This window comes from Eptesicus fuscus, chromosome 7, assembly GCF_027574615.1.
Source record: "Eptesicus fuscus isolate TK198812 chromosome 7, DD_ASM_mEF_20220401, whole genome shotgun sequence".
Taxonomy (NCBI): domain Eukaryota; kingdom Metazoa; phylum Chordata; class Mammalia; order Chiroptera; family Vespertilionidae; genus Eptesicus; species Eptesicus fuscus.
The window spans coordinates 60,849,089-60,869,521 of record NC_072479.1 but is presented as its reverse complement, the minus strand read 5'-3'; the positions used below and the strand labels follow the sequence as shown (position 1 = coordinate 60,869,521).

Sequence of the window (20,433 nt, the reverse complement as noted above, 5' to 3'; positions counted from 1 at the left end):
CCATAGTTCAGCCAAGACACAATCATACCAAAAAAAACACAAGCTAGGAATTAGAGAACAAAAAGAATCCTACATGTCATCTCACAGAGGAGAGATGAAGATGAAGGAGAAAGAAATGAGAGAAGGGATCATAGTACTTAAGATGAAAAAGAAGCAGTGATGGTCAGAGTATTTGCTTATATTTTGTGAAGACAAGGGTCCCTCCCCTCCCATGGAGAGAGCCTTTCTACACACAAGACTCTCTTAGCTCCAGAACATCTTCAATTGCCTTTGAAATAAGGGGCTAAAAGTAGCAAATCAGCCCTGCGCCTACTGTTTGTCTTGCCAATATATCAACATCTGAGGACGACAGCCAGTGTTAGTCCACTTGTCACTCTTTTTGGGACCCACACTTGCCTCTGCTCGCTGTGGATCCTGGTGCCTATGAAGCTGCCCTTCCTGCTGCCTTCACAGCCTTGGCCATGAGCGCCTGCTTGTCTATGCAGTCCTGTTTGGGGGTGGGATGGTTGTTTATAGTGTCTTATTCCTTTGTGATTTTATTTGAAGAGTAGCCAGGCTAAAGCTGAAAAAAAACTTCTCTTTAAAAGAAAAGCCTACAATGTTTTCAAACTAAGGACTCAACCTTTTCCTGTATGTTACCACAATGACATAAATGGCCACTGCTATTTGTATCTTCCTTTTTGCCCACTAAACTAGCCAAGCTATTGTTTTCTCATGCCTTTAGAAGTAAAACATCTCACTAACAGTAAAACCTTGACTTTTAACCCTTCCCAATGATACAGTCTGAAACCCTCAAATTGGCTTAGGAAAAAAATGTTCTAAAAATTCCAGGCATGACAGTGTTCCTGAGCAGAGATCAAGATAACTTTTATGGGAAACAAAGCTGTTTTTCATACTTTACCTCTCCTAGATTTTTCACCTTGGTCTTCCCATCCTAATTTTTATTTTATTTTTTTACTAGAGGCCCTGTGCATGAAAACTCATGCACTGGGGGAGGGGGGGAGTGTCCCTCAGCCCAGCCTGCCCCCTCTCACAGTCTGGGAGCCCTCAGGGGCGGGATGCGAGGGGGCAGGTATCCCTCCCCTGAGGGAAGGCGACGCCCCCATCACACCTCTGTTGCTGCCACTGCCGGCAGCGCAAGCCTCGGATGACCCTGGGTGGCTGGGCAGCCGCCATCCGAGGCTTGCCTGTGCCTTGGGCTGGCCCTGGGCGGCTGGGGGGCTGAGGGGACTGGGGGACTCCTGAGGCAGGTGCGCGAGCGGCTGGACCCACCTGGCGGCGGGCCCAGCGGGGCTGAGGGGACTGGGCGCTGCCATCTTGTGGCTGTGGGCGCTGCCATCTTTGAGGGCGTGGCAGTCAATTAGCATATTCCCTCCTTATTGGCTGTGGGTGCCGCATATTTGTGAGGGTGTGACGGTCAATTAGCATACTTCCTCTTTATTAGATAGGATTAATCCTCATCCAAGGTTATTTTTTCCATTGATTTTTAAAAAGTTGGGAGGGAGGGCCCTAGCTGGTTTGGCTTAGTGCAGTGGTCGGCAAATTCATTAGTCAACCGAGCCAAATATCAACAGTACAATGATTGAAATTTCTTTTGAGAGCCGAAAACCGACTTCTGCACATGGGCCACGAAGTTTCAATCGCACTGTATGTGCGCACCCGCATGTGGTATTTTGTGGAAGAGCCACACTCAAGGGGCCAAAGAGCCGCATGTGGCTCACGAGCCGCAGTTTGCCGACCACTGGCTTAGTGGATAGAGCATTGGCCTGCAGACCAAAGGGTCCTGGGTTTGATTCTGGCCAAGGGCACATGCTTGAGTTGTGGGCTCAATCCCCAGTAGGGGGTGTGCAGGAGGCAGCTGATCAATGATTCTCTCTCACTGATGTTTCTCTCTCTCTCTCTCTTTCTCTCTTATTCTCTCACTTCCTCTCTGAAATCAATAAAATAAATAAATAAAATACACACACACACACACACACACACACACACACACACACACAAGAGTTGGGAGGGAGGGGAGAGAGAGAAACATAGATGCAAGACAGATATATCAATTGGTTGCCTGCCACAAACACCCCGACTGGGGGCTGGGGATTGACCTGCAATTCAGTTACTTGCCCTTGACTAGGATTCAAACCTTCAACCCTTCAGTGTGCAGGCCGATGCTCTAATGACTGAGCAACAGGGGCCTGGGACTATTCTGATTTTTAAATTAAACCTATCCTAGGCAACCACAAAGCCCAAAAGACTAACCAAGCAGCAGCACCTGAATATCATGAGTCAGAAGGTCATTCACGTCTAAGATTTAACCTAATAATATTATTAAAACCAAAAAGGCAGACTTCAGGTAAAGTTCTGTGTATTGCATCCCTCATTGTGAACATGTGTCCCATTTTTTTCTCACATGGAAATTTAAGCAACAAATTATTATAATTACTTATTAAAGTTATAGAGAAAGGTAGGCAATACCAATTTTTATGGAGTCATGATAACTGTAATTACAATTCTCCGTGTTATCCCACATAAGTCCTTGGTTAATTAAAAGGACTAATTCTATTAAGAAACACTTTAAAGAAGTAAACTATAATGATTGAATCTACCAATGACTCATGTTAGAAACACTAAAACTTCCATTCTGATCATTTTATTCCACATGTAAGAGTGCATAGCATATGGTAGACCTATCAGATTCCCTTAACCAATTTATCTCATTTTGCCTAGATTTTCCCCTTCTTAAGCAATCAATTTTTATTCCCTGGGGAAAATTTATTCCCTGTGCTAGGTTAATCTAGTTGGACTTAATGTTTTGCAAGCTATTTCCTCCCTTTACTGAGCATCACTTAAATTTAATTCCTCCTTGGAAACAGAAAGCTATGAAAACTACCAATTCCCCATTTCCATCAAAGATTTTTGTTCTGAAAGTCAGAATGCTAGACAAAGAATTAAGTGCTCTGATTCTAGATCCTGATTCTGCAATAAAAATCAAGTGACCTTGATATACATCCCTCATAAAGTCTTCTTACTTCTCCACTATTAATCAAGAAAAAATACTTTATACACAAGGCTACTGTGATGCTGAATAGATAAGACATCTCTTTGCTTTCAGAAATGAGACTTAACAAAATAGGCAATTAGTCTGCTGTTTAGCTATGTCATTCATGAAGTCACAGTCTGCTATGTAGAGTCTACCTTAATTCCTCCTGTACTCCCTCATTCCCCGTATTTGTTGAGTCTTTTCCTCATGGCCTTTCCCCAGCCAGTAAAGTTAGAAATACGATATCCAACAGTCTAATGCTTTTACATTTTGGAAACAACCTCAACATGTTATAAACCCCATAGTACCTTGTTTTATTTCTGCTTTAACTAATCAATTGTATTTTAGAGATATTAAAAAGTGAGAGCATTTCCACTGTTCTTTATTCCTTTGTGTAGATTGAAATTTCCACCTCATGTTTTCCTTTCCTGCCTGATGAATCCTTTAATATTTCTTATAGTACATAATTGTGCTGCTTAAAAGGTGATAAATTCTAAAAAAGTATAACCTTGCCCTAGCCGGTTTGGCTCAGTGGATAGAGCATCGGCCTGCGGACTGAAGGGTCCTGGGTTCGATTCCCAGTTAAGGATACGTATCTCAGTTGCAGGCTCCATCCCAGCCCCAGCCAGGGCATCTGCAGGAGGCAACCAATCGATGTGTCTCTCTCACATTGATGTTTCTCTCTCTCTCTGCCTCTCCCCTTCCTTTCCACTTTCTAAAAAAAAAAAGAAGGAAGGAAGGAAGGAAGGAAGGAAGGAAGGAAGGAAGGAAGGAAGGAAGGAAGGAAGGAAGGAAGGAGGAAAAATATCTTCAGGTGAAGATTAACAAAACAAACAAACAAACAAAAACCCCCAAAAATAAAAAAGTATAACCTGGGTAAAGCATAGGCTCATCCCTTTCATTTACTTTCTCTCAGGGATCACTATTACCCAATGTCTTAAAATTGTTGTTTCATGTTTTGTCTGGTTTTGTAGGTAAATTGAAAGGGCAAATCTTATCTGTTTTATTCCATCATGACCAGAAGCAGAAGTCAGATCCATTCACTTGCATGCCTAAATACTTTCCATGTATTTCTAAGTTTATGTGATGCATTATTAAACAATTCTGAAACCTTTTAAGCAGCACAATTATCAGACCATAAAGAGAAACACAAAGCTCAAAGCAGTCCTCTCCTCAGGATCACTAACCTAGAATCTTAGAGTTGGATTCCAGAAGTTATCCAATTAAATCTCCACAAATTAATAATTTCTAGTATTGTTACCCATTTTAAAATATTTCCATTTGTTTGTGACTTTCAATTTACTTTTGCAACTAATTCCTCCTCTCTATAACCTTTCCTCCTTCCCTTGATTAGATATTTCTATTAATAACTAATCACTAGACCCAGTAGGGACACCCCCATCTACAATGTCCCTGATGTTACCAGCCTTCCTTTCCTATTCTTTACAAGACAGCCAGTTCCCACATTCCATTTTTGAGAAGTTTCATTTTCTTAATAGTAAGGTAAAATGTCAATCCTGTCAATCATTAGTCCTTGAAACTACACAGGAATTTAACTATTTACAATAAAAATTTGTTCATAAAAACATAGTTAAAAGCCTACTGTATGAAAGGCACTGTGGCCTACTCTTCTTTTAGGAAAAAGACCAGAGAAAGGGTAGCCTAATGGTTTTCTACACATACCCCAAATATAAAACTTCTGGATTTTATTTTCCTTATAAACTAAATCTGTTCCATTTCACTTCCAGGATCTTACATTCCTTGTCTAAAAAAATGGTAAGAATAATTTGTCAGTCACCTTATTTTGGAGAAAGTCTTAATGCAGCCTATAAAACTGACAGGAGACACAAAAAATAAGAAATGGTTATTAATGAAAATATCTATTTGAGGGAAGAAGTATAGGATTGAAGAGAGGACAAATTACTTGCAAAAGAAGACTGAGAGTTCACAACTGAATTAAGTATCTATAATAATAAAGCATAATATGCAAATTGACTGAATGACCAAACAGCAGAATGACCATCCAGATGACCTTCCGGACGACCAAGCAATGACACGCACTGGCGCCAGGCCAGCCAAGACAGGTGCAATGAGATTGGTCGGGGGCCCTGCCATCGCCCTATGATCGCCCTGCAGAGGGAGGCCCAGGCCACCCACCGGCGGGGCAGTCGATAAGTCGGGGGGCTCCACGATCGCCCCAAAGAGGGAGGCCCAGGCTACCTGGCCATTGGTGCTGCAGAAGGTAGCCTGGGCCTCCCTCTGTGGGGGCGATCCATCGCGGAGCCCAGCTGGGTGGGCAGGGCCTACCTCTTTGGCGTGATCAATTGCGGGGCTCCCGGACTGGCTCCTGGACTGTGAGAAGGCACAGGCCCCCACCAGTGCACGAATTTCATGCTCTAGGCCTCTAGTTTTTAAATGAATACTAATACTTAAGAAAACCTAGTAATTCCCCATCAGAATGTTAATTTCTAACAGGCAATAACTTTGAAAACCTGAGAAGTAAGGTACTTTAAAAATGGTGCTTTTTAAAATGGTTCTCATCATCATCATGGACATGTGACTTGGCACCTGCTTTCAAGGTTACCATTATTCTGAACTCAGAAGACAAGTATTCCCTACAAGTTATGGCTAGGCTTGACAGAGATAAAGTAGACAAAGAATCTTTCCTTCCCCTCATCTCTTCTAAATAATGTAATTTCCATTAACTTTGCTTGCTAAAAATCCAGCCTCTGAGGGGACCGGGGAATGGAAAATATGTCCTGGTAAATGCTGCCTCTGTAAGGGATCTCACTGAGGTAACCGCCATAGTAAACAGCAAGAACTCAGCTCATAGCCTACTCATTGCTGCCCCCTAGAAGGTTTTGCATAATCTACAACAAACAGGTTACATTCCTGTAGAATAACTGACCCCTTCCCACTTAGCACTGGCAGGCAAAAAATGGTAAGAGACCACAGACTAATGACTCCAAATCAAAAACACTTAATTGGTGGATACTTTTGACTGTCCTTGATTTTCATTTTGCCTTTTGATTTGGTAAGCCTTTTTTTTTTCTTCTGTATTTGACCCAATGTTCTAATATCACTATTTTGAGCCAAAGAAGCAAGGGTGGCCTGGCCCATGTGGCTCAGTGGTTGAGCATCAACCCATGAACCAAAAGGTCACTGATTCCATTCCTGATCAGGGCACATGCCCAGGTTGCAGGCTCAATTCCCATTAAGGGGCATGTAGAAAGCGTGATCAATGATTCTCTCTCATCACTGATGTTTCTATCTCTCCCACTCCCTTCCTCTCTGAAATCAATAAAAAATATTATTTTTTTTAAAAAAAGAAACAAAGGTGGTTTCCACTAAAGCCCCTAAAGCAATATCAAACCATACGTTCCTTACTATTCTTGGTCAAAGATATTATTCAGAAAGTGATGAAAATTTGTATCTTATAAATTCACAGTGGCAAAGAGAAAAGGGCCAGTCCAGCTGGCTTCAGAAAAAAATTAACATGCTGGGCATGACATATGGCTCTCAACCTCCATATATCTAATCCTAAAACAGGATCCAATTTAAGATTCTGAGGCAGTATGATACAATATATACTTGGGTCTGAATCCTGGCTCTGCTATTCACTAGCAATATAACCCCACAAGTTTCTTAATCTTTCTATATTTTGTTCCTTCATCTATAAAATAGAGATGATAAAATTATAGTATCTACCTCCAAGGGTTGTGGTGGCCATTACATGAGCAGAAAGCATAAAACACTTAGAATAGTGCCTACATGAGGTAAATGCTCAATAGATGTTAATCAATATTATTATTATTTGGAAAGTCCTTAGTATACAAGACAAGGATACAGGTATGTAGACTATCCAGTGCTTTCTATTCCGAGTATCTAAAAATCCTCCATAGTTGTGAAGCTTGAATATACCCCAAAATATCAGGCAGGAATGCTGCCAGTGAGCCTAAGAAAGGGAGCAGGTACTTAGGAAAAAAGCAAACCATTTTCTTCTTTTGCTATGAAATACCCTTCTGAAATAAAACAAGCTCCTCCAGGTATAGGAATAGGACAGATCTGTTTAAAGACTATAATGTAATATATTTACTTAAAATAATTTGAACTCTCAAAAGCTGAGAGCCATAACTTTTTTTAACCCAATATATCAACTATTTAATAATATAACTTTTTTAAAATGTCAGTTTTAAAAATAGGCCATTTTGGAAAGCTTATAAATAATAACCTAAGTGACAAAGAACAAGTAGAGATAGAAGGGGAAGTAGCAATGGATTCCTAGATGGAAACTAATCCTTCATGCTACAACATGGTCAGCTATTATTTTCTCTGAAGATGTGAGCTGCCTTAAGACAGAAACAATACGAATGAGTGAATGTCCTCTCCCCAGTGTACAAACTGTCAATATATAAAAAGGTAAATGAGCACTTCTCAGACATTAAAGTAGATAAAAATCATCTGAGATGTTTTTTAAAAATGCATATCCCTACCACACTGTTTCATACTTATTCAGGAGAATTGAGAAGCATGTGACAGTTGATTCTGATCCAGGTCATCCAAGGACCAAACTTTGAGACTCAAAAAGTGAGATAATGCCTTGATTTAATTTCCACTTACTATCCTATATAATAAAAGCATAATATGCAAATCGACCAAACGGCGGAACGACAAGTTGCTATGACACGCACTGACCACAAGGGGGCAGACGCTCAACACAGAAGCTGCCCCCTGGTGGTCAGTGTGCTCCTACAGGGGGAGCACCGCTGAGCCAGAAGCCGGACTCACGGCTGGCAAGTGCAGTGGCGGTGGCGTAAGCCTCTCCCGCCTTCACTGCAGGCGGGTGGTAAGGAGCAAGGGGTCCCGGACTATGAGAGCCCTGGACTGCGAGAGGGATGTCTGACTACCAGCTTAGGCCCGATCTCCCCAGGGATTGGGCCTAGGCCGGCAGGTGGACATCCCCAGTGGGGGTCCCAGACTGCAAAGGGTGTAGGCCAGGTTGAGGGGAACACCCACCCCCAGCCCACCAGTGCACAAATCCCGTGCATTGGACCTCTAGTTTGAACATAAAATCAGGTGCAAGATTACCTCATCATTGAGCCAATTCAGATGGTTTAGAGTTTGAATATCTTTGCGTGTAATGGTCAAACGGAATGCTTCACTCAGAACTTCATCCTGGTTCCCATTACGAAATACATTCTTAATCTCTTTCTCCATTTCCTAGAGAAGCAAGAGGTGTCAGAGATTAAGCATACATGGCTTCAGATACACCAGATTTCTCACCAAGTCCCACACTATCCCCAGACAATTTATCATTAACCAACTGTTTACTTCTAACATTTTGGTTTCTTTCTATTCCTTCCAGTAGTAATCTCCCTGATTACTTCCTTCTATCCCACCGTATCCTCCCCTTCTCTTTTTCAGCACAACAGTTCAGACCCTTGTTTCATTTTATTCCTGCTATGAAATATGGTATTCTATGAGAAGATCTAATTATATTTTTGATCCAAACAATTTTCTGAGAAATAGAATGTTTCCCCAAAGGTAGGAAGAGCTAAGTAAAGGTAGTCTCTTTTATTTTATTTCATTTATTTAAAGGTAGTTTCTTATAGAAACATTTTTCTGGATTTTTTGTTTATTCTTTTTTAATATAAAACATAGAATCCAATACAACTATAACACATGTATTATACTCACCAGCTATATGAGTTTTTCAAACAGAAGGCTAGATTAAGGAATAGATTACTTTCAAATATACACAGACTTTATGTATTTTCCAAATTTTATACTGAGCTTTTATTACTTATAAAAATAGTAAGCCTCAGCTTACTGTACATGAAATGAAACACAAGTTTATTAAATGCTTTTTCACTGAAGTTGCTAAAAGCCACCCATAATTCTTTCCTCAATGTGCAATAATCATTTAAAAATAAAGCCAACACTGGGCTGTAATACAAATGAAAGCAGGAGTATGCAATACAATTTTTTACATTTTTTAAATTTTTATTTTTCAATTACAGCTTACATTCAATATTATTTTGTATTAATTTCAGGTGTACAACATAAATTATTTACATAATTTATTAAGTAATTCCCCCCCCATAAGTCTAGTACCCACCTGGCACCATACATAGTTATTACACTATCATTGACTACGTTCCCTCTGTTGTGTTTTACTTCCCCTTGACTATTTTGTAACCACCTATTTATACTTTTTAATACCTTCACCTTTTTCACCCAGTCCCCCAACTCTCCTCCCCTCTGGCATATGCAATATAATTTAAATACCACATGTTCTATTACATTTATGTTTTAAACTTGCCCAGGGCATTCTTTCTAAATATAACACTTGCTAGTACAGGAATTATATAATTTACCTCTGTGATTTCAGGAAATTCATCTTCACTATCAGTTAATTTACGACCTTTTTTTTCTGTTTCTTGGGCAATTGTGACAGGGATCTCCTTTTCAAGAGGTACACGAAGACGCAGTTCTACTGAATCATGTACTGAATGTTCCTGTTCCTGCAATCTCTGAAAGACAGAACTTCAGAATAAGTGGAATACAGAAATATGCTATCTCTCTATGTAAACTGAGTAGTACTAGCTGGATAGACCAAGAACATTTATCATTTATCACATAATGCTATGGTACCATTCTACCTTGCAATTACAACAGCTTTGACCCCTAAATACAGATAACCTTTCAAATTAGTTTCAATTTGGATATGCTATTTATTTATAATCTTATCCCAATTCTTTTTACCTGGTTTTGAAGCTGTAATGCCAGTGCTTTTTGCTCTTCAATCTGGCGCCATCTTTCCCGTGCTCGAGAATCATAAACACTAGTTCTAGAAGTGAAAAGGAATGTGACACAAATGCAGACCGCTCTCTTAATATCAGCCCATTGTTGATGTACAATGAGCATTAAATATAAAACCCTCATATACACAGTCTAAAATCCTGACACTAACTTATCACTATAAGTGAAACCACATGGTATTATTCAAATTTGCCTACTGTTTTTATTGAAATAATGAAAATTACTAGTTTGTTGCCAAATATGAACAGGTGGCTTTTGCAGATATTTGTAAATGTGTAGTCTTTTTCTAAAAACATGCTTCTAAGCCCAGCCAGTGTTGCTTAATGGTTGAGCGTCGACCTATGAACCAGGAGGTCACAATTCGATTCCCAGTCAGGGCACATGCCTGGGTTTCGGATTTGATCCCCAGAAGGGGGTGTGCAGGAGACATCCAATCAATGATTCTCTCTCATCATTGATATTTCTATCTCTCTCTCCCTATCCCTTCCTCTCTGAAATCAATAAAAAATATATTTAAAAAAAAATAAACACACATGCTTCTAAGACTACAGAGAAAATTAATCTTTATTTTGGAAACCCAAAAATGAGACTGAATCCCAAAGGAGAAAGTAATACAAAATGTCACTGAGGTTTTAATTCAAATATTGTATTTATGAACCAAAAGGAAAAATATGGGTTGTGTGTTTTTTTTCTTTAAAAAAGAAAATCAGCACTAGGGGTTTTGGATAACTTAAAGCGAGTTCTTAAAACTGGAGACTACAAGCTTTTAGTGATTTTGCAAACTCCAGAAATAAAAATTAGTCAATAAATTAGTTTTATCCATGTGAAAATAAGGGCATTTATATTCCTTTCTATATAATTGCTAATTTTGAAATATTTTTCCAATTCAAGTTAACTTCAACTATTATAAATTTAATAAACCTGAACATAGAAATGTCCTAACATCAATAGAATTAAAAACCCCAAAAACTTAAAAGTTGTTTTATAAATAGCTATTAATAGGGAGTTTTTACTGATTAAGTATAGATAGAAGAAATCAATTAGCCAATCATCCTAACTAAAATTAGGAAGTGATGGAGAAGAAAAAATGATACCAAAAATAATAACTTACAATTCTTTGATCCACAACTCTGCCTGGAAAAAAGTAGGACTATGGGTGGGAAAAGAAAAATATTAGCAGGAGGCTTATGAGAAAATTCAAATATTGTCAACAGAAAAACCAATCATTTAAATAATTTACAAGAATGCTTTATAAGTATTGAATAAATACAAGGACTAAATTACATAAAATTGTAATTGGGAACTAAAGAAATATAAATGAGTCATTTGCATACATTTTCCATAATAAAATACACTTTACTGATTGCATGATAACTGATTCTTACGAATGCATTCCTTGATTTGTCAAACTTCTGTATCCATAGCAACTTTGTGGTGGCAATTGACAAATGAGTATAGATAGGTCCAACATGCACAGTGGTTGATAGTTTCATTTACGTTAACAGGTAAGATGAAAGTAACAAGGACACATCGTAACTTCAGCATTTGTCAATAATAATGTGAGCAGTTTCTTTGTTAAATAAGTTTTTAAATAATGGAAGAATTTATCTTCAATCTTTTGTACTATTCACAATGTAATCACTGCAAACTTTTAATTGGCATTATTAACATTTTCTCCATCACTTTCTTAAGGCTAGTCCATCAACAAAATAGTAAGTCAAGCCCTGATTTGTGGTGTGGGAATTTTCCATGATGTAAATGCTCCCACCATGGCCCACTTCAACCTACCAACATGACATCAATGAATGTGGAATTGGGAAGAGATGTGCAATAGCACATCATTCTATAGTATTTCCACTATACAGATATGATACATGCCAATAACCTTAGATGGATAATAATAAAATGAATAGGAAATGATGACTTTTGAATACTTATTACCTTTGTTTTCAATATAATTTTTGTAACTGCAAGTTTATATAATTAAATTTTGAAATAGTAGCTGTGTTTAATAACTAGCTCTCAAAATTCCTGAAAATTTAACAATTACCTCTTGTGAGCTAGCTCCACAGCTACTCACGACTGAATAAGGGTGAGTTTTTGAACTTGCGGATAGATTAGGTTATGTCCCTGCTTTTATGCATGAGCATCAATATGATATTCAGGCACATTTTCATAAAATGCAGCTCTTCTAAGCAAGAACATAGCAGTAACATGCCTGACAAATGTGCCCTGCCCCTGGGCATGAGTGAAGAGGAATTCCCAAACAGATGAGGTCAGATCCAATAGAACAGGTTTCCGTCGTGTCTGAGAAACTTTATGACTCATGTTCTTGGTCTAGCTCTGGGTTTTGCATCAGTAGATATTCTGACATGCAAAGCTACCTCTCTTGGGCTGCATCCCACTTATTTCGGCAAAACTGCTTTTGTGTTTGGACACTCTTAAAGTCAAGAAACCCTTCTGAATGTAATTGTCATGTTATTGTTTCTTACTTTTCTATTTTCTTCTACACCTGTACTATAGTTAAAAAGATGACTCAAAGTTCAGCAGAGAAACTAAGTTTAGCATAGCTCCTTACTTGGATGAGACCAACATTATGTGAAAGAGTACATCACTTGTCAAGATAATACATTAAGCTAGAATATCACACTTCCCAAGTGGTTCAGATTGACAGATTTATTAATAATTTAGTCAAATCTTATGGGTTCTTAGACTTCTTGTCAGTCCACTTGAATCAAAATGTATTCAACCAACTAACAAACAAAACAGAAACAAACTCATAGATACAGAAAACAAACTGATGGTTGCCAGAAGGGAAGGTGGGGTTAAGGGGATGGGTGAAAGGTGAAAGGATTAAGAAGTACAAATTGGCAATTACAAAACAGGCATGGGGTGTAAAGTAGAGCATAGAGAATATAGTCAATAATATAGTAATAACTATGTATGGTGTCAAGGGGGTACTAGACTTGTTGGGGGGAATCACTTCATAAGTTATATAAATGTCTAACCACTATGCTGTACACCTGAAGCTAATATAATATTGAATGTCAACTATGGAGGGAAAAAGCAGCTTCACATTTTAAAAACGTATATTTGGAACAACAACAAATTATATATATAATGTGAATATATATATACTAGTGTTCCCGTTGCAGGAAGAATCCTGCAATAGGGTTTCCTGCTGCACTCTACCCCTCCCCGCCTGCTCTCCTCCCTTCTCCCCCACCCCGCCTTCTCCGCCAGCCCGCCAGCTTTTCTCCCTTCTCCGCCAGCCCGCCTGCTTATCTCCTTTCTCCCCTGGCCCCGCCTCCGCTCCTCCCTTCTCCTCCCCCTGGCTTGCTTGCTTCTCTTCAGCTTTGCTCCCTTCTGCAGCTCTTGGCTTCTTTCTATGCTGTCTTGATATGCAAATTAACCGCCATCTTGGTTTGGGTAATTTGCATGCTCGTCCTGATTGGTTAGTGGGCATGGCTTGGCTGGTGGGCGTGGCTTGGCGTAGCAAAGGTGCAGTCAATTTACATATTTGTCTATTATTAGGTAGGGTATTTTTTTTTCCCCAACCAAATCAAAGTAGATACTGAAATTCCCCACCCACAGAACAATCTATATGAACCAGCTAATGAGTCAATGAATGAACCAAAACAAAGAATCAGCAACACAACTCCATTCCAAAGATGAGAGATCAAATCTATTTGATGCAGCTCTTGCTGACAACCTGAGTGAATAACACTTAGCAGAGTCGCAGCCATGTTAACTGTTATGTCCTAGGTCTTCTTGCTCTTCTCAAACTTCCTCATCTCCTTGCCAAGCACTAACTGAAAAATCTCTCACAGAAACAAATGCAAGAGTGAACTCTTTTCCAAAGAAACCTTTTAGATCTGTAGAACAAATAAACAAGCTGGGAGTTAACAGACCTGGAACTCAAGGAGCTGCCCCTAATTACATTTTGTGATTTTGCGCAAGTCATTTCCATGAGACTTAGTTTTAAGATTTGTAAATTCTGGAGACTAGAGTCCCTTTCAGTTCTTAAATATCTACAATATGTCCTAGTTAAGGCAAGAGCATGGGCTCAGAGGATATGCCTTGCTTCTTAGTCTAATTCTCGAGAATTAGTATTCCTAATCATCCTTAGGCTGGAGTTTGGCAATGAAAATGCTATTCTATTGCCTCTCCACCATCACTGAGGTTAATAAAGGTAGAACATAAGAGGAGGTGTGCAGTGAACAACTGACATAACAACCAACACAGAAAGCCACAGAGATCTGTGGCAGCAGTGAGGGGCTACTTAGTGTATGATACTAAAAACGTGAGAACACATATATTGCACAATATAAAAAGTTGACAAGAATCACACAGAATTGCACCGTATTGGGTTATGCTATTCAAATTTGTCTACTTCCATATTAGAATATAAACTTGATGTGGACAAAATTTGTCTTTTGAATTTACTACTGTATCTTCTGCACCAAGAACAGTGCCTGGCACACAGCAGGCACTCAGTATTTGTTGAATAAATGAATAATGTAAGACAAGCACTTCTCTTCAATGGATCGAGGTTATCTCCTGGCTTACGAAAGCAAAATTCAGAGAGAAAAGCAAATTCTCTTTACTTTTCAAAGAGTAAATTATACATTGTTCCTCATATAATTGAAGCATACAGTAATAATAACTACAACTATTTACTGAACATCTACTTAATGCTCTATATGTAAAACTCTGCTCTATTAATTAAGTCTCACAATAATTCTCATATACTAGTATTAATTAAAGCTCAATAATAGGCAATAAGGAATTATTACTCATACTATATAGAAAAGGAAATTGAGGTCCAGAAGGATAATTTGTCTTGGAAGAGCCAGGATTAGAAACTATGTCTGTTCAATTCCAAAGACTGTGTTCTTTCTATTATTGTAAAATGCCTTTTAATAAATCAAAGCATTAAACCAAAATGAAGATAGTAAGTACCTGAACTAGTCAAGAGAGCATTGCAGGCTTTCTGGGAAATTCATTTATTTAACAAAGACTTATTTACTAAGGACCCACATCATGTACTATGATTGGCCCTGGGCGATAAATGCAAAGGTGTTAGTAACTAACAAGGTACAGGGACAGAAGTGCTCAAGGGAAAGACTTAATGCTATCTGGAGAAGTCAGAGAAAAAATAACACCTCCATCAGATTTTAAAAAGCCAAATAAGAGTTTAACAAGTGGACAAAGAGAGAAAGGGAATTCCAGACACAGAGGCATAAAATGGCATGGCATATTCTGGGAAATAAGGGCAAATCTTCATTGCTTTATTCTTAATCAAGAATAAAGAGCCAATCAACCAAGCCTGTGAGAGTAACCTCCAATTTCCATGAACAGTATTATCTAATTAGTTTTACCCAGTATATCTTTCTCCTTCCATCTCATTCTTCAGTTATTACTAGGAAAAATCCTTCATAAAGAAAAGGCAGACTTAGTGAAGAACCATTATAGAATTGAAAGCACTCTTTACATGAGATCAACTGTTTCTCAAGAAAGAATTCCTACTTTTGTGTAGTACCTGTGGAAAACTTTTATAAAAGCTTTATAAGTTAATCTTCACAACAATTCAAGAGTAAAGTATTAATACTGGCAACTTATTGATAAGGAAACTAAAATTCAGAAGAGTAACCTGTCCAAAATTACATGAAGCCTGGAAAAGACAAGCTCAGAACCCAGGTGTGACTCAAAAAAAAATTTAAAAATTAAAAATAAATAAATAAAAAAACCCAAACTGTAAAATCTCCTTGAGAAACCATCTATATTAATAATAGCCTAGGTGGTCGTCATGCCCTGATGCCATGATGCCCTCATGCTGTCACAAGATGGCTGCGCATGCATTGGAGGAGGAGCCTGGCGGCCACTCCACATAGCAAGGCCTAGGGATCCCATGGCTCCGTGAGGCACGGAGGAGACTGGTCCCAGCATCTCCACCACCTCATGCAGAGGAGGCAGGTCATGGCGGAAAGTCCCTGCTGCCTCACATGGAGGAGGCGGGACCCCCGGCTCCGGCCTACCTCATTGGGGCAATCTATCAAGGAGCCTCAGATGGGTGGCCTCTTTTGGGTGATCAATCGTGGGGCTTCCACACTGTGAGAGGGCACAGGCCAGGCAGGGAGACCCTCCTGTGTGCATGAATTTCATGCACCGGGCCACTAGTAACAAATAAATAATTTTTTAAAATATCTAAGTTTAAAACATAGAGGGGAACTGCAAAGAGGCAGGGGGACTGAGATGAGAAAAACATTTTATTATCCCTAACCTTCTCAATAGAAAACTGATACTATGACCACCCTAGCAATTAAATTGCTAATGCCATATATGGCAAGGACATTGCAATCTAAGTAGTAACCTATTGCAGTGGTCGGCAAACTGCGGCTCACGAGCCACATGCGGCTCTTTGGCCCCTTGAGTGTGGCTCTTCCATAAAATACCATGTGCGGGCACGCACATACAGTGCGATTGAAACTTCGTGGCCCATGCGCAGAAGTCGGTTTCCGGCTCTCAAAAGAAATTTCAATCGTTGTACTGCTGATATTTGGCTCTGTTGACTAATGAGTTTGCCGACCACTGACCTATTGGATTACAGAGGAAGAAGTATTCAATATCTCCCTGAGGAGTCAAGTTTCATATAGAAGATCAAATCTGAATTGAGACTTAAGAGATAAGAAAGCACCACTGCCAGATAGACAAGTTGAGGTAGGAAGGACATAACAACAGAAAGAATACTGAATATGAAGGTAAGAAAATAGGTATCATATTATAGTTCAGCATATAATAAACACATGAAAGAGTCCCATATTTCCATATGGCTCCTTCTCTCACCTCCATCGTGTATCTTGGCTGTCACCTTGCCAAGACCATCCTAAATAACGCCCCTCTCCCTATCCCCTCCTGCCAGTGTATATAATTGCCTGCTTTATTTTTCTTTCATAGCACTTATCATCACCAGACATGTATTTTTATTTATTTGTTCACTATTTGTCCCTCACCCATCCCCTTATACCATCTACAGCTAGGATGCAAGCTCCATTTTTTTTTCTTATTGAATGCACATTTTATTAGTGTACTTTAAAGCAAATATACTGGGTAAACTATATAATATAATCACCATAAAACTATCACTTTGAATTAGTATTACAGATACTTCTAACTACTTAATTATTTTCAAAATTTATTTCAATATTTAAATTATGTTCAGTTCAATGTACTTGAATGTTTGCAGCACTCTGCATCATTTACATTAGAGAAAAAGCAGCCTAAATCAACTTGCTCTGGCATTCCATGATTTGTGCTTGTACATCTCTAACATAAATTTATACATAGCTATCAAATGGGTACTTTAGCTATGCTATAATTTTAAAATTTTATCTGAATTTGCACCACAAAAAGTTTATTGGTTTCTTTATACTAGGAAGTGTCTTATCTGATTATTCATGCTCAATGTTTGCAGACTGCTTACTAGAGCTACACACACTTTAATTAAATAAAAGTGTGTAGATTTCACGTCCCCCATCCTAACCCCAGTTCACCCCACCCCTGCTGCATTCCTAGAAATACTCTAAATTTGGATGAATCAAATTCTCTAGCAGCTAAAGGGTAAAGAGCAAGGGAAACTGTATCAACTTAAAACAATACCATGAATGTAAACTGCTTGAGAGAAGAGATTTCATTTTGTTCACTGCTGTTATCCTGTGCCTGTACAAGCAACTGGCACACAGTAGGCTATTAATAAGTACTTGTTAAAGGAAAGAATGTGTGATTGAAAGCGGGGTTTATAAAAAAAGTGCTTTGATTACCACACTAAAAAGTTTGGGTTTGCTTCTCTATTTGATAAACCACCCTTAAGGGATTTTAGTGAATGACCAGCTATGCCTTTTAGATCACTCTGGTTGAAGAATGGCCTTTTAGATCACTCTGGTTGAAGAATGAAGAAGGACTAGAAAACGTGGTAGAAGATGGAATGAAGAACAAAATGGAAGCTGGGGAAAGGAAGACTACTTAGAAAGTCATTGAAATAATTCAAACAACACATGACAGAGGTCTGAATAGAGTCAGTTTTAGTTTTATATTATGTAACTCATAGTAAAGTAACTAATTAAAAGGGGATTATGTTAATAATGTCCTTTTTCCAAAGTTTACCTGGGAGCTGGAGTCTGGGAATCTTCCACTTTGAGTAAAATCACAGAGTCTGATCCTAAACAAGAAACACAAGAGCATATCATTACTGATAAAACGGCAGTTATACATTCTAGATGTCTGTGGCTTAAGTTCCCATACTCTGTTACAATCTAGTTTCATAAAAACAACACAGCATAAAAATAAAGGTGGGAGAGAGAGAGGCAGTTCCATTTTCAGAGCCAAGAACAGGGCTTAGTGAAGAGCTTGCCCCACAAATAAAGTAGTTATTCTGAAATACAAGTATATATGGCTTCAGCCTCTACTCCTGAGCTATGCCTGTTTCCTGAGATTCCTCTTTCTTTTCCTGGGAAACAAGAACATGCCAAGATATCTCAAAAGTCTTTAGCTCATGAACTACCATGAGACTGAACAAAGTGAAAGAACAAAGGGGAGAGAGAGGTAAAGGGGATGGAAACGCAAAAAGAAACAGCTACAGAAGTAGTTGAGTCAAAAAGTACAAACTCTATCATTCTATCACTTATTTTCTGTGTTGATAAAAGCAAGAATCATGTCCTTCTAAAGCACTATGATTTAAACCTTATTTATAATATTTATTAAATAGTACAAGAAAAGTAATTGAACAGTTCGATGTAATACATCTGTCCCAGTTTAGTTTTACCTAAGCACCTGCCATACAATGTATGCTTCTGAGGTTAAAGGCTTTTTAAAAGAATGATAGCTGAAACCGGTTTGGCTCAGTGGATAGAGCGTCGGTCTGTGGACTCAGGGGTCCCGGGTTTGATTCTGGTCGGGGGGCATGTGCATTGGTTGCGGGCACATCCCCAGAAGGGGGTGTGCAGGAGGCAGCTGGTCGATGTTTCTCTCTCATCGATGTTTCTAACTCTCTATCCCTCTCCCTTCCTCTCTGTAAAAAATCAATAAAAATAAATAAAAAAAGAATGATAGTTCTTGGTAAATCACCTCACAAAATTTAATGTAAGTTTACATGAATATGTGTAGCTATATAATGATGCCACCAACGATTTTAAACCCCCAGTGAGAATTTTAAGAAAGTGAGGAATAGATTAAAAAAAAAAAAAATCAAATGACCTGAGGAAGGACAGTCTTCGAGATGGATCTATCAAAAGATCCCTAATGTCTAACCATTTAACCTAAAATTTATAAGTTACATACCTTAAATAACCACTAGTATATAACATACCTAAAGAAGGGGAAACTAAGCAAAAAAAAAAAATTGTCATAGCAAAACCTTACTTAACTAGAATGCTAAGGGACAGAATATTTTTATTAGCTGAAAGTTAAGCAGAAAACTCTTTTTGTTTCCAAAACTTGCTGAGGACCATTCTAAAATGTATAAACCTATTATCCAGGTTGTTTATTAGCTGATTAAGCACTTTTACTTCAATACTTAATTGATTTACTAAAACTACTAGAACATCGGAGTACAGATGACACTTCAACAACATGGGTTTGAACCGTGCAGGTCCACTTATGTGTGGATTTTTTTTTTTTCAATCAATACTGTAAATGTATTTTCTTTTCCTTATGATTTTCTTAATATTTTTTCTCTAGCTTACTTTATTGTAAGAATTCAGTATATAATACATATAACATGCAAAGTATGTGTTAATCGACTGTTCACATTATCTGTAAAGCTTCTGGTCAACAATAGACTATTAGCAATTAAATTTGGGGGGAGTTAAAAGTCATATACATGGATTTTCGAGTGCATGGAGTAGGGGTGGTCAGCACCCCCTAACCCCCATGCTGTTTAAATTATTATAAAATACGAGAAACCGAAAGTACTGAAGTCTTTGGGCTTAATGAACTTTGACTCCAGACGCTGCTTCGGAAGTTAATCTTTTACATACTATATAAAATCATTTGCATTTCCATGTAAGAAAAAAGTTACTTATAGGTTTACCAGTAGCATGGCTAAGTGAATTATTAAGTTACATGTGCATTACAACCTTGCATTATAATTCACATAGAGCCAATAAATTGGCTATTAGGAAGTATAATTAAATTATATTGAAAATATGATGTACAGTACCATTTTTACCTTTGGATTGTGTATTTGAAGCTGACAAGTTATCTGGCTGATGTGGAAGAGAGTGGTGATGTTGCAGCTGATGGAGTAGATCAGAATCTTTGGATCTGAATGAAATATCTGGCGTATAAGACGATAAGGAACAGCCACTGTGAGACAGTTGTTCCTGGGTAGTTAAAATGCTGGCAGATCCAGAGGATGAAGTATCAGAGCCAATAATCTGAGCTGCACAAGAGTTTCCATTTTGAAACAGTGTGTCTTGTAAAGTATTCCTACTGGAATTAAGACATCGAGATCTAGCAAGAGAAGAATATATTTCAATATCATATAATGCATGCAGAATTAAATTCATTTGAAATATGTT

At 38.3% G+C, this 20,433-nt stretch overlaps 1 protein-coding gene across 1 annotated transcript in view; it reads right to left on the bottom strand.

Annotated features, from left to right (window-relative positions):
- Positions 1–20,433, bottom strand: part of SENP1 (SUMO specific peptidase 1) — a 49,621-nt gene that overhangs the window by 8,191 nt on the left and 20,997 nt on the right. Inside the window, exons 8-13 of the mRNA XM_028144269.2 lie at positions 20,082–20,365; positions 18,020–18,074; positions 10,968–11,006; positions 9,800–9,884; positions 9,412–9,567; positions 8,123–8,254 (exon numbers count right to left, since the gene is read on the bottom strand). Of these exons, the coding sequence (XP_028000070.2) occupies positions 8,123–8,254; positions 9,412–9,567; positions 9,800–9,884; positions 10,968–11,006; positions 18,020–18,074; positions 20,082–20,365 (751 nt within the window). The remainder of the gene's footprint in view (positions 1–8,122; positions 8,255–9,411; positions 9,568–9,799; positions 9,885–10,967; positions 11,007–18,019; positions 18,075–20,081; positions 20,366–20,433) is intronic.